The sequence below is a fragment of the Oryzias latipes genome, chromosome 12, assembly GCF_053564925.1.
Source record: "Oryzias latipes strain Hd-rR chromosome 12, Olatipes_Hd-rR_3.1".
NCBI lineage: Eukaryota > Metazoa > Chordata > Actinopteri > Beloniformes > Adrianichthyidae > Oryzias > Oryzias latipes.
The window spans coordinates 17,449,347-17,464,818 of NC_136248.1; the positions used below are offsets into that span (position 1 = coordinate 17,449,347).

General features: G+C 39.0%; 2 protein-coding genes across 5 annotated transcripts in view; both read right to left on the bottom strand.

The window, feature by feature from the left end:
• rabgap1 (RAB GTPase activating protein 1) overlaps positions 1-15,472 on the bottom strand; it is a 58,910-nt gene that overhangs the window by 18,748 nt on the left and 24,690 nt on the right. The gene's annotated exons all lie outside the window — the stretch shown is intronic.
• Positions 3,174-7,821, bottom strand: LOC105355247 (putative G-protein coupled receptor 21). Its single transcript, XM_011481876.4, has one exon. It carries the CDS (start codon positions 7,058-7,060, stop codon positions 5,822-5,824), a length of 1,239 nt encoding a protein of 412 aa, XP_011480178.1. The 5' UTR covers positions 7,061-7,821; the 3' UTR covers positions 3,174-5,821.

The following is a 15,472-nucleotide window of genomic DNA, read 5'->3' on the forward strand; positions in this document are numbered from 1 at the left end:
ATGACCCAACTCCCAACGTTAACGTGCCTCCAACGTTGGGAGTGGGGTCATCTGGACCCCACAAGATAGCACAAGGGTTATGGAATAATCACAAATCATTTCTTATATTATCTTTAAATAAACAAACTTTCACAAAGAGAAAATAACATGTGAATTTTGAATCTATATTTTTTGATTAAACAATACATTTTGACAACAAATACACAGTTAGAAGTGCTGTTTCTTTTCCTAGAAATGCTACTGGATTTATAAGATTCATGCATTTGTGGGATGATGGAGCAATGGGCTGTGGATGTCGTGCCCATTAAAAATGCATTAGATCTTTTAACACCAAACAGTTTAAGGCTGTTGATAACAACGCTTGTTTCTGAATTGACAGCACCTTTGAGCAGGAGCCCTTCTAGTAAAAGTCTCCAGTGAGAACTGGGCGCCACGTTTGACTATTTTGGATTATGTTTGTGTAACAAGACAATTTCATGAAGTCAAGTATTGATGTTTTTTATGAAATTCCAGTACAAGTTCATAAAGATATTTTAGGAAAAGCTTTCCTTATGTCACAATAGTACAAAGACATCAAAGTTGATATACATCTCTGAATATTTTCTCATTTAGTGGACCTAATTTTGCTGCCAACTGCACATACTAGGTCTGGTTTGTCATACCCCTCCCTTCTCTCAGTTTCTGTTCCAACTTCCACAAAGGAAGTTGGTCGAACAAAAATATTGTTAGGTATCAGAATAAATGCAGGAAGAAAGGATTACTAACACAAAGCGACTTAAAAGCAATCATAGGTCAACAAAAGAGTTCCAACCCACACCCTCCTCCACCGTTTATTATAGTACTGCTGTGAAGTTAGGGTCCACCTTAATGTTCCTTTATTTGAGAAAAAAACAAGATTTCAAAACATCTATCTGACACGAACTAATAGATGCAAAGGGCTTCCAAATCATATTTCCTCATTGAGTTACTAAGACAAAAAGCCTTTAGAAATGATACAGTAGACAGTGCAGGTGTTACAGGGTTTGTACTCAGTGTAAAAGGACACACTACACTTGGCCACAGTCTCAAACATTCCATGCTTGATCAAGCACCACTAGCCACACTAATCTCAAGTGCTGAGAGAGATCTGCAAAGACCTCATCCATGGAGGCCAATTAGCTTCCCGTTTGATTGTCTGTTCAGTTTCAAGGCAATTTTTTAAAACAGGGTCGAGTAAGAGGGAGGAGAAAACACGTCCAAGTGTAACAATGTTAATTGAGGAGAACATTTTTGATACAGAGCCCTTCGTTTTTTTCTGAAAAGAGGAACAAACTAGTTTATAAAATGGTCAACCCTTCTCACTTTCCTCCTAATGAGTGTCAGAGAATAACGAGATGGGTTACACAAAGGCTTAAACCAACCGTTTCTGCTGGAAGATCTATCAAAGCATGCACGTCATGGTAGGACTGCAAAATAAATAAAATAAATGACAAAAACTTCTACAAAGTCCTAAAGAACAAACAATTATTCTCTAAAGGGGACTGCAGTCGATTCACAAGAGCCAAAAAACGGCAGAGCTGCAGCCCCCCCTGCATTTTTGTTTGTAAAAGCTAGAAATAAGACGGCAGAAAGAGGCTTCCGTGAGAAAACCGGACAACTAGCCCGCTATTGTTCAAGTCCCTGGTTTTCTCTGCCCACACACAATAGCTGATTTGTCAGTCTGTTATTCTTTCTCTGCTTGCAAACGAGCCCGCTGTCAAGACAACGGAGCGTAATATTTATCAGGTCTGACACAGGCCCCAAACCACACCTTCATTAGAACGGACTGCCACAGCTTAATGGTTTCAGGCAGTCAAACTTCATATTGCACAAATTAAAGTTTCATGCTAAAACAAAAGATGTCTTATTTATGTGAAATAGAAAGTACTAGTTAAAATAATTGCCCCGTTAACCTTTTATCAAAAGCTTTCAATAACAGATCTCCCAGCTAATCATAATGCTGATTCCTTAACATTAATCTTTAAATATTTACAGAACCTTACATGTCCCACTTCTTTTTACTATCTGAGCCCTGATGTGCTGCTTTAACAAACTGACAGCAGACAAAATATTTGTCCAATCGGAATAGAAACAGAGCATGAAGCCAAAAAAACTCACTAGATTTTCTTTTATACTATTCGTTAACACAGTTGTAAAGCTTAAAAAGGATACCACCTTGGTGAAAAACATCATTTTAATTAAAAAAGAAAAAGAAAAAAAGGAAAATTTTATTTTGAAATGGGGCCAAATGAATTCAATGTTTCTGTTTAATTGATATGAACACATTTATTCCAAAATCACATGAACCCACAGACAGAATATCACATTTATTTCCTCTGTACAGATGAACAGCATTTACACCTTTTCAAAAGCACGCGGCAACACATGTACTGAACACGCACTTTCATCAGCAGCATCATTAAACATGAATGTTCATTAACATTCTCCTGACATTCATAAGAACACTCACCGCATATTCAAAAGCACTGGCATACGAGACATGTTTTGTCAACAGTCGACGCACTAATGGCTCCGTTCCTAGAACTCAAATGTACAAGGCCTTTATTGTTCACTGTGCAGATTATTGTCCTTCATTAATTGTGGATAAAAATAAAAAAACGGAGTGGAATTCTGGTGTTTGGAATGCTTCCAAGAGAAGGCTTGGTTACAGTGGGAAGTCTTGTCTGGTGTGTTTTGTGATAATCTGTTCTGCAGGAAATGCTGGCTCGTGAGTCAGTCATTAATGGGGCTGTCTGATTGTGGCATCGTTTTTGTGATAAAATAATCTGAACAGTCAGAGGGAAAAGAAAGATGACGGTTAAGTAAAACTGATAAGACATGGAATTTAGGTCATCTTAAATACAAACACTTTAGTTAAACTTCAGTGTTGAGTTTTACCTTAATTTTTTTTTTTTTGGGTCACTATTTTACCCATTTACCAAACATTTAACATTAAAATGACAAAAACGATTACAAATATAAAAACTATTAAAACTTTTCTTTAAAAAAAACAGTATACCATGTGAAACATTAGGACTCTGTCTGGAAGCAGACAAAAAAAGGTGGTTGTAATTTTTACCAAAAACCTCAGGACATTTAAAGAGTGTGTCCAAAATATTGAAAGGGGGAACCTTTAATAGCAAGAAGCACAAGAGTTTCTGCAAAAAATGTTTATTCATTCTGAATGTTTTTTTATAGTACTATCAAAAACATATATTCTAAATTTTTGTAGAATCAGTCGTTTTGCAAGTTAGTAAGTAATTTTCTTCTAACTGACATCATTTTAATGGTTTACCTTGAAAGCTGAATCGTCGTACTTGTTCTTAATCGTGAGGACACTCATAAAAATGTCCTTAACTGGAGCAATGTCCCACATTTTTCCTCCTACTCCTGCCTGACATGACACGAGGGGACCCCACGGCCACTCAAGTCTTTCCCCTGAAAAGGTGCAAGTAGGTTGTGTGTCCCACAGGAGTGTGTGAACAACTGCTTGTTTCGCTTTCGTCCTTTCAAAAATGTCAAAAGTCTGTGCCTCAACATTATATAACAGCAAAGTTGTGTTTTGGTGGTCGATATTTCACTCTAAATCCATCTGTCATTCAAAAAAGTTTTTTGTTTTTTTTTTGCAGCACCTTTTCATGACTTTGTTGGAAAGCATGCGGGAGGATCTAGGCAGTACAACGTCTCCAAGTACACTTAGACGGAAATGTTGTTTGATAGTCAAACATCCAGTACAGCAAAACTGTAAACATACAACTGTTCAGAGAGTGGAACAGTGAAAGACATAACAGGAAAGACTGCAACATTTTGGCAATGCTTTACAGCCGACAGTTTTAGACAGCTAGTACAACTGTGCATCACGAATCACACAACTACAAGTGAAAGACACTACAACACCTTGAACAGTCTGAATTCAGCCAGTGGTCAAATCTGGAGAGAGACCAGCACACATCCTTACGTTACAAACACACAAATACACAATCACACTAATACAAGGCATTGGATTAACAGCTAAACCAATGATTTTGTTTGTTTGGCTTTACTGAAAACAGAAAAAAACAAATGCAAGTTGTGAAATATTAAGAAACACTGTTTTTTTTTCAAATAATAAGTAGATGCAATCAAAGCAGATTTGAGAGTAAATATGGACTAAATAGCAGAAATGAGATACAGATATTTTCATCAAAGCACGTCTATACCGTCAGAGAAACAAAGAACAGTCGCCTGCCTTTACACCGAGCCCTCAAAAGTAGGAAAATGTGGTTTTACCAAATTTGTCTTTAATTTAAACAAGGCAACAACACATTACAACAGTCTAATCCTCACTCAGCCAACACAACTCCATGGACTCTCACACAAACTGTGTGAAGCTCAGTAAAGTTCAACAAAAAACAGAGAAATGTTTAGTCCAGAACGTGTCTTTGGTATCAGCACAGAAATTATTTTCAACGTCAGTTTTCACAACTAAGAAGTTTGACTTGGTTTAGTAGAATTCATTACGGCCAATTTTTATTTTATTTTTTTACACTTAGTTATTAAAAAAAAATTACTTCGCAATTAAAAAAAAGGTCCGAAAGGAACTGAGTGCATGCAAGCGTATACACACACATAGTGCTACTGCACACCCACAAAGCAGGTGAATTTCCTCCTGATGGCACCACAAACGACTTGAGCAAATTGGCTATTACTTTGTTGGGGTGCATGTTTGTGCCTGTGCACATCAGTGTGTGTGTGCATATATTGGTGTGTTGCATCGGCCCCCAGATCGAAAAAATATAAGCTGATTTAGAATTCACCTAGGACTGCAATCTATCTTTAATGACGTCTCACATTTCAAAGGTTAACCGATACGACTCTGAACACACGAAATGTATTTAAAAAAAATCAAACGATGTACCAACAATCTATTTGTCAAATACTTGTAAATATACCTCCTTTCTTAGTTTATAATGTCTTGAACACACTTTCTATCAAATAAGTTAAGTTGCATAATCAACATAAAGGTGCAATGAAGAATAAAGTTACTGTTTGTTTTGTCAGCCTAACAGTCGTACACCAAGGCTGGGTGATATTACCAACATCAGACATAGTGTGCAAAAACCAGAACTAAATGAATTACATTTTAACAACAATAATAAATAATCTTTCATTTAAAGCATGTTGATATATCTCGATACAGACAAGCCATAATCACATCAGTCACTGTAGGCTGGGTCTGCATAATCCCACAATGATGCTTTTGATTTTTGATTTTTTTGTGTCAAGTCAAACAGAGAACTAGAAGAAAAAAAAGGTAACATTTTTAAACATAGCACTAGCCTGCACATAGATTCTCACATGGGAGAGTCACCTTCCATTCTCTTACAATCTTATAGCAGCTACTTGCACTGGATGTTTCGCTCTTTTTGATACTCAACACAAAATGTGCTGACAGCGGTCATAATGTATCACATACAGCATATTCAACGTTTCATTTTGTCAAATTTTGCAAAGTATAAGTGTCCCAAAAATAGAGCAGTGCAAAACAAACATTTTGTTCAGCCTCCACAGATTTCTCTCCTTCATAGAAATTCCTTCCATGTAATAGTCCCGTGTTCCAAAAAACCAAAAGTCCTTAAATGGGGTATTTTGACCTTTAAGGGTCCATTGCTCTGCTTTTAAGATTTTCAGCCTTAACAGGTAAACCCTGAAACATAAGTGGAACATCAAAGCTTATTTCTCTTTATAGCTCCTTTAAAGACATTTTCAGTAGTTTGATTTTGGTTCATACTTCAGCACAAATGCTTTATTTTTCCTCTTTAAACTACACATGATATGTTGTACCAACTCCTACGTCCTCCTGGTCAAATACATAACCCGGACCAGAACAACCTTTTTCAATAGAGCCAAGGCCGGTCTTTTTGGTGTTCTTTACCCTGAACCCTCTGCCAGTACGCTGCAAGCAGAAGGAGCAGAGACGTTTTAGACCCTTTCTGAAAGCAGAGTTGGAGAGGCTGTAAATAAGACAGTTACAGAAGCTGTTGCTGATCGCCAACCACGTTGTGAAAAAAGAGGCTGCAGGGTGGCGGTAGATCTGTCCACTCTCTAACAGAAAGTAGAGGATGTAGGGCAACCAGAGGATGTAAAAAACGCTGGTGATGCGGAACAAGACCATGGCATATCTCTTGTCCGAGTATGTGGATGTGGAGTTCTGATAATGGGGCTCAGGGTGTTGGGAATTTTTTGCTTCGGACGAGTCGTGCACCAGCCCTTTATCTCCTGTGCTGGTGTCCTTGACTACCGATCCGGCTGTGATTCCCGGGCCTTGTAGCTGCTGGGGTCGGTAGCGTGCGTGGCGCTCATTGATCTCCCGGGTGTGCTGTCGGCAGATCTTGAAAATATTAGCATAGGTGAAGCAGATGGTAATTGCGGCAGGGGCGTAGACGAGTGCGACGATAAAAGCTGTGAAAAACGGATTTGTCCTCCACTCCACCGCACACCAACGAACAACGTCGCCATGATATCCAGGCTTCCCCCATTCCATAAAAGATGGGAGGAAGACCAACGCAGAGTAAAGCCATATTAGAACAACGCAGCAGCGCACTCGACACGGTGTGACGAGGGAGGCATAGGTCAGAGGCCTCGTGATGGCGATGTAGCGGTCCACGCTCACACAGGCTAAAGATGCCATCGAAACAGACTTTAAAACAGAGACCATATATCCAAAGACCTGGCAGGTCAGTTTGGGGTCCAGACCCTTCAGAAGATGGAGCAAAGACAGGGAAGGGAAAAGGCAGCTGACCCCCACCAGCAGGTCCGCGTATGCCATCGTCTGAATGAATGCACTGGTGGAGTGCTGGCTAAGCAAAGGGGCACAGTGGAACACAAAAATCACCACCAGGTTCCCACAGATGATCAGAATAGTCAGGAAAAGGATGATTGACACTTCAAGGAGGCAGGTGTTGAAAATTTTGGAATATCCTATTTCAAGGAGGCAGAAGGGAGCGGATAAGGTCGATGAGTCGGCAGAGCTCTGGTTCAGCAGATCCAGAGAGAAATTCATGGTTTTTATTTTGAAGGAATAGACCTTTGACAGTTTGAGGTCTCCTAAGGGAATCCGCTACTTCGTCAGGTAGACGACTCTTTGTTTGCTTTCAGTCCAAACGCATATCTCCATGCTTCACTTCAAACACAGGAAGGATCAAGGAGGAAGATAAAGGAGAGGGAGTCCCCCGTCCGTGCCCACAGTGCAGGCAGGATTCCAGCAAGGTGAAAAACAAAAGCAAAATTATCCAGTGAAGTTCTGAGTTGAAGGCACAAAAATTGAAAATAAAAAACCCCACAAAAAGTGGCTGACAGATTTTAATAGAGATATTCTGAAAGTGACTATAAAGAGTAAAAAGAGTCATCAACATTTGCTGCAGAAGAAATCCCAGATTGGAGATGGCTTAATGGGCGATAATCCACAAAATCAAGGCCACAGCTTCTATTATAAAGTAATGACTGCCTTTCTTCTGGTTCTTCTCCGCTTTATCCCCTTTCTTGTCCATGTCCGGCCATCGCAGTGGTATCACAGCAGAGTACCTCTACCTCAGAGGATATAGGCAGTGTGTGGGTGACCGTTGTCCAAAACCCACTCTCACATACATTCATTCAAAGAAAAGCCCTCTGCTTTTCTTTTTTTTTTTTGCTTGAAAAAGCGGCAACTTTGGGGGATGAAATCAGAAAGGCAGGCTTTCCGATGAGGGGAGAACCCTCTGTGTTCATTTATCCTCCTTTGCCGTCTCTCCCGCACGCTGTCCCGCTCCCTCTGCCCCTCTCTCCAGAAACAGCAGCACTGAGGTCCCTCCCCGTCTCTGCAGCTCCAGCCAATGATCATCTGCTAAAACACGAGGCTGCCTTCACCCACCACCTCACCACTCCTTCCCATTTACTGCTAAAGTGTTTCTAGTAATAATTCCACAATATGAGGTTGATTTTAAAAGACTGAGTATTTAGATTATTAGTTATGAAGTAACAGCCCAAGAACCACACTAATTTTTTTTTTTTGCTGCTTAACTATTCCTCCTGATCATAGCAATGCACTTTAAATCAACTTTGTCACTATTCATGTTTTTCACAAATGCTAAAAACAATAGTAATCTACAACTTTAGAGGTATGTTAGAATTAGAGGTATGTTTTAACCTCTTCCTCTGTATGGAAGAAGGTTCTGGCTGTTTGTAGCTCTATGATTTATGGCCCACACACAAAAAATACATGCAAAAAATAGAGCATTCCAACAAGAGCTCCATTCTTTACAGCAAAAAAAACTTACTTCAGCAACCTGAACTGCTGCAAGTATTATTGCATTCCGTAGCAAACATTCAATTGGTTTTTTAATAGTAATTCCTAAATTCATTATCTAATTGTATCAAACTTCAGCGAATTCCACACAGATAACCAAGCACGGGGTATACGATTTGATTTGCATTCACTGTAAGTCAGAAGGATCTGATTCACTCACGCAACAAGTCAAGTAGCCAGATGTCTCCTCTGCAAAGGATGAGCAAATGAGCGATAGGCTCAAGTATAGTGTAAAGCTGCAGGGGAGGATTGAAGGGAGAGGGTTTCCTTTTTCCAAGAATAGAATTTTCTAGCTAAAATTAAATACAAGCTAAACAAAAAAATATTTTGAAAAGAAGTGATGTTAAAAACATTCAAAATTTGAATGTAGTCAAATTGTTCAGCTAAAAGTTTTATTTGCTTAAAATTTGGATTTGTTGTTAAAAATAAATGTTTTTCATGAAATTCACTTTTTTTTTTAGCTTTTAAGTTTATTATAATATAACTCCTCAAAAAAACAACCCCCAAAGCAGTACTGTAATCCATTCACACATTTCTGAGTATTCCTCTAAAAACCCCTGAGCACCAGTCCCTCCCAGTCCATGATAAAGAGTGGGTTCTCACTTTGTGACGCAGATAAGGGAGAACAGCCCCTTCCAGGAAAGGTCTGTGCTGCCAGCACTGCCCCCAGGCTAACACACACACACACTCAGCAGAGTTGGTGGTGGTGATTGGCAAAATATGCACAATCTGCACATCCATCTTTGCAAAAGTTCGGATGTTTGTTTTCGTGGGTGAAACGCAGTCATGCTGCCGAGGCCGGAAAAATGTTATGTCATGAACTGGGGGGCAGCCACAAGGAGCCAAAGCCAGTACCTCAGAGATCATCTTATTTCCGGATAGAAAAAAATAGCTCGCAAAAACAACTAATTTTTCATAAAAAATTCATTCTTTAGTGTGCCAAAAGTAATTAATATATTATTAAATATATATGTAGATACAGTTTACTCTGAAAGACTTAATAATAACACAATATAGGCCCATTAACAGTGTTGTTTTTTTAATCAATGGTAGGCAATGCTACTTCAAATAAACTACAAAAAAACTTTGCCAAGACTTTCAAATGTCCAATAACCTGTAATGAAATAAAGACCACAAAGACATAAAAACATGCACCCGACTTTGCAAGAAATTCTAATTAAAAAAATAAGTTTATAAGCACAAAAAGATGTGTAAAACTGCTATAGAAGAGTTACCAACATTATTGCCCAAAAAATATGAAAGCAGGGATAAAGGATGAGAAGGAACTACACGAATAAATGCTTTTATAAGCACAAAAAGATGTGTAAAACTGCTATAGAAGAGTTCCCAACATTATTGCCCAAAAAATATGAAAGCAGGGATAAAGGATGAGAAGGAACTACACGAATAAATGCTAAATTAAACACAAATACACGTGGAAAGAAGACAGAATAGTATCGTGATCTAAAAAAGGAGTGAAAACACAGGTTTAAAGTGTGGTTGTAGATAGTCGAGGTCAGGCAAGTTGACACTTATATTTGATTATACTTAAATATTGACTTTGTGGGGGAGGCATAATTATATTTATGGGTCATTTTGGAGAAAATTTTATTAGGACTATTAGCATTGCCATAATTGTGTCCTCAGAATCCCTCACAATGCCTTTTCAACTTTCCATAAGGGTGCTCTGGCTTCTGCAGATGTGCTTTTACTAGAAGGCAAAACAACAGCACAAGGAAACAAAATTTCATAACCCAAAAGTCCCACTTCCATCATTTTCAGCTTTTTCAAAGTATTCTCTGTGGTCATTTATTTAAAATTATGCCAATTTTAGCCAGGACTTCTAGGATTCTAGGATTTAGTTTCTGCAGAGTGGCAGGAATTCATTAGAAATTCACCTCAGAGTTGTAGGAGAGGCCTGCGCATTGCATTTTCTACGTAAAAAATATGCTCCAGATTCAAAACAGTTTGCATAAAGAAGTACCGGTACTCAGAAAGGCAAAGTTAAGATTATTTTTTTAATATATGTCTTCCATCAGAAAAAATGCTACAAGAACGTGTTAAAAACACCAAAAACACTTTTTTCATCTCAGTGGGTCTTTGAACAAGAAAGTTCATCTCTGGTATTCTTATATAATAAATAACATAATACTTGAGTCCCATGGTGATAAGTTTAGTATCATGTGAACATTTCATAGTTTAACTTCAGAGAATGCAGGCGATGAGCCTATAAGCTATAGTGGAGGAGATGCTTTGTTAGGGTTTCCTTAGAAAAATAAAAATGATTGTCATATTATTATTTTGAGAGAAAATCCAAAATAATCAGTGTCAGTTCTATAAGTTTTGGATGACAACAACTTTATTCAGTGTAATAAGATTTTACAGTAAAGACCAGTTTTCTCTCAGCAATGGAATCATAAGTGCTGCTTTGAGAAGTTTTTGCAGTTTACATGAAACTGCTTTACCTCTTAAATGTGACCTTTAATTTGCACATATAGAGCAGATGCTGCCCCTCTATTACCTAATAGATGGGCGCCAATGCCCCCCAACCCAACCCGCATAAAGTTAGACATTTATAATCTCCCTCCTATAAATATCAGCAGCCAGGTGTTTATTGGAGAGGCAAACAAGCACCGCTGTGAAGAGTGCACTAAAATCTTTGCTAGATTAATTACTGGCAGTTATTTTTAGTTCACATGATGTGAAGATTAAACTGAATTACTCAGGACCCCTGGACTAAAATTAGCAACTTCAGTGGGTGGTAATTAGCGTTAGATTTAGTGTAGCTATGTCTGCATCCTATCCTTAATGACTTTCTGAAGACTGCAGACTTTGCCTCGTGCTGGGAAATTTGGCGTGGCGTGATGGAGACCCAAACATACCCACAGTCTTGCGCACGCACACCAGCCTGCACCTATCTCCCCTGCAAACCAGACACCCTCCCATGCATTTCACGTACCGCTTCTGCAGGCTACACGAGGAGCTAAAAATAGATGACAGTAGGACTAAAGGGTTGGCAAGAAGAGAGGAATGGGAGGAAGGGATGGAGATGGAAAGTCAAAAGAAGCACAGAGCTCATCAATGATGCGAAGAGAGGAAGACATCCAAAGAACGAAAAACAGTAAATGTCACGAACAGATGGGTCACAGAAAGAGGAATCAAGACAAGCATGATGTAATATTCCCCGGTTGCCAAGCAGAGTAGAACTCAGCCCTGTTAGCTGTCTGAACTGTCTTTCCTTGTTTGGTAACTTCTTTAGGTGTCCTGGAGCCTCAACACCTAAAACAAACACAAAAGCCCCTAAATACAGTGCAGCATTTCAGGGGAGTAAAAAGACAACACAGGAACCAGTTCACCATAGATTCTGGTATGAAAAGATTTAAATTATCCCTGAAAACTTTAAAGACAAATAAATCAATTGGCCGTAAAACTCTAAATGTGTAAAATACTGAAAATGTCTGCATTGTATGACCCATATTATTAATAATTTCATCCTATTCATGCATAATTTCAAAGATAATCATAAACACAAATCTTGTCATCCAAATATCATGTTTCTTTTGAAGCTTTCTTCAACCTGGAACATACTTGAACACATTTCAAAGCGCGGTTCAGCTAACATGTTTAAACTTACAAATGCAAAGTCTGTTTTTGTTGGCCCTTTGATCCATCGGGAAACATAAAATAAGCCCAGCGTAAGTCAGTGGCAGGCTATGTTAAACACAGACACAAACAGCGGGCAGAGAGAAGACAGCATTCCACAGAAAATAAATCTCAGCTGCTTTCAACGGCTAAGCCTTCTCTCTGTGTCTTTCATCTGACTGTCCACCCCTCTAGCATTTGTTGTCTTTCTTTTCATATGTGGGAAATTGGATTCAAAGTCAGACAGAACAAATCTGAAAGTATTTCAAAGCAGTACTGCCAAAGAAATCTGCGGCCAGTTGAAAGCTACGCAGAAAATGAGAGAACGGACTATCCTGGAATGTGAAGGCAGAGGTGGGAGGAGGGAACGACAGACAAAATGTTTTGTACTCGCAGACAAGGCAACAGGAAGTGGACATACAATATGGCACGAGGGCAAACTGGTGCAAGGCGGAACAAGGACCTGGTACGCATGTACAAATGATACTATCATTACAGGTCAAATACAGATGTTAGAGCAGACTGGCAGCGCTATGGCTATCAAGGGGGAGTGGCTTAACAGGTTTGGCTTTTGTGATGACCTGCGTGCCAAAACAGGTCCCATGATGCCCTTGTCTAACTTTGATTCAATTTTGTTGCCTGTCCCTGGCTTGAGGGTTTCTCTGTTCTGCTTTTTAGGATGGTTCAGTTTGTGCCTAAAAGTTGATGCCCCTTCCATCAATACCACTTCTTTAGTTTTTGTGCATGAATACAGAGTTCAGAAAAGATGAAGAACAAAAGAGGGCACTAGATGGGTCATGATGTACTTCGGAGTGCAGCAGAGCGTAAAGAAGGACGCACTCAGACATAGGCTAGAACACTAAAAGCCTAAATTAGCAGTTGGCAGATGGACATGATACATGCAAAAACCACAAACAAGGGCTGAGCCTGGAATAAAGACATTAAAAACAAGAGTTAATAGGGTTTAATTAATTCTAGCAACAACAAAAATACTGCTAACAGTGTCAATTTTACACTGCATAACCCAGAGCTTGCTTTTTCAACCAAATATCTCTGTGCTAGTTTTTATAGATCAATCCAACCAAATCAGTTCAAATCTGAAAGGGTCAGCTGTTTCTCATGGAGTAAAACTGTCAAGGCATAATCCAAACACCTGTGTGCTCTCAAAAGAAACCTTTTTAAACAGCTCCAGAATCATTGGATAGGCTGTAAGCATGTGTTCTCTCACCTTGGGGTAAGAAGGAAAAAGGAAAAATCCAAACACAGTTTTTCCATTTGTGACGACGACTCTGTAAACTCTATGCAGAGACGATTGAACAGCGTATAGCCTCTCAGAACAAGGAATGAAGCTTCTGCGCACCACTGCACAAGCGCTAATGACATGCCTTCTAGTTAGCATTCTCTCTGGCCAATGAGCGGCCTGCAGGTTTTCAGCAGTACCTGTTGGAATCGACTCTCCTCATTCCCACCCACAAGTTAAAGAAAGTAAAAAAAAAAAAAAATCAACCAGATTTTTCCTCACTTTTTTAATAGGAGTGAGGAAAAGACGTGAACCTGAAGATGGGAAGTTCCATTAGCCTCTTCAGGTAGAAGGATGCCCATCCTCCAGAGGACGATAACTTACCTTTAATACTTCTTCAGATTGATACTAGTCAGTACAAAGGTCTGGCCCTGTGCACTAACAGAACTTCATAGACTTAAATGTTAGTGCTGCTAAGCGCAGAACATTTGGACTTTAAGAGAAAAAGAGATGTTGAGAAGTTTCATAAAGTTATTTAGCAAATCTCAGAAAACTGGTATCCAAATGTCTAGGGTGAGAGAGCACCGCTTGTCTCTTATCATACTAGTTAAGACCAAACGATGCCAACAGGAATCTGCAAAAATGCAAGAAATGATACAAGAAAGCAGTTCATCACATCTGTTCATTTAAAACTTTCCCTTTTTAAACTTCTGTCAACAGCTCCCGATTCAGTCTTTTTCCAAATTCAATATAGCAAACTAAATTTAAAAACACATTTTCTGTTATAAAAAGGCTTTACATTTTCCCCACACTTTTCCTTCTGCTCTTTTTGGCTGATTTATATTCCAACAATGTTTCAGTGTTACTTAAAAAAATAATCCCTTCCAACTTGATGTCCAATGGCCATCAATAAAAAGCATTTCAACCCAATGTTTAGGCCAGCGGAGAAAAAGTTGGGATTCCGTACATAGAAAAAAAAGAACAGCTCTTTGTTCTAAAAATGCTGGATGAAGGAAACAAGAAGAGAAGATAAAAGCTGGGGAGGGAGATGGGAAACATCTTTTAACCACCTGGGACTCAGCTTGCTGCTGGGGATGTTCCCTTTATATAAGAACACTGGACAGAAGTGAGAAGGGGGAATATGGTATAAAGTATCACGCTGTCCTACGTGTACACAAGGGATATAATCATGAACAGCAGACATTGTTTCCTTCTGCTGGCACTGTAAATGTCCACAGTATTTTCTGAAACCTTCAAGTTAAACATATAGGGAAATAAACTCTTAAAACAGAGTACAGCTATTAAAGCAAAGAGCCGACATGATTGCATGGCAGCGTTTTGGATCACAAGTTATTAGCTCATTAAAAAAAAAAGAAAGAAAGAAAAGCAGTCTTATGAACCACTGCCACCGGTGAACCCTTGAGTAAACTTTTTTTATGAGTAGAGATGAACCAGAAATTTTCCAAGAAAAGTATTAGCAACAATTCTGTTCACATAAGTAAAGAAAAAAACGTGTTTAATTCTATTATCCATATCCAATTATGTTTACGAGGAGAAAGACAGTAACATGAGGAGCGAGGCAACCACCAGAAAATGTATTTGAGCCTCTATGAAGGAGTTTTAAAAACCATTAACACAGTGGTCCCCAACCTTTTTTAGGCCACTGATCGGTTTAATGTCAGACAAAAATGTCACCAATCGGCCTGTACGAGGCTGAAGTCTGTTTTTTGGGGGGGCTTCAGTTTCCCTTAACTTTGGAGGGTAAAGTTTATCTTCATCCTCTGTAAAAACGTTACACTAGATTTCATGCATGAACCATTCAAATGTGATAGATTTTCCCTTGACCTGTCACTGTAAAGTCTAAGCTAAAATATTGGATGCCAACTTCAGCGTCGTCAGACTTTTTAGGTGCAATGGAAAAATACAAAAGAAAGTCTAAATATTTTCATTATTTCGGTGTGTGGGAACAACTCTCGCAATGAATCCATATTTGGAGTGAAGACTCCTGGTTTTTGTCTGTCAAATGCAGCTTTGTGTTTTGTTTGAAGTAAAAGGCTCTTCTGTTTCCTTAACGACTCTTTTCAATGTAAAGAAACTTTCCAAATACCTCTGTTATTTTTCTAACTCTGCAAGCTTGGGGGTTTCAATTTAGCGGCTGGCGCAGCTGCTTTAAGACAGTAGCGCACGTATTTTTGACACGGGACCGAGCAACTTGACATGCGTCAAGAATAACTCCGATGTGGGGGCCA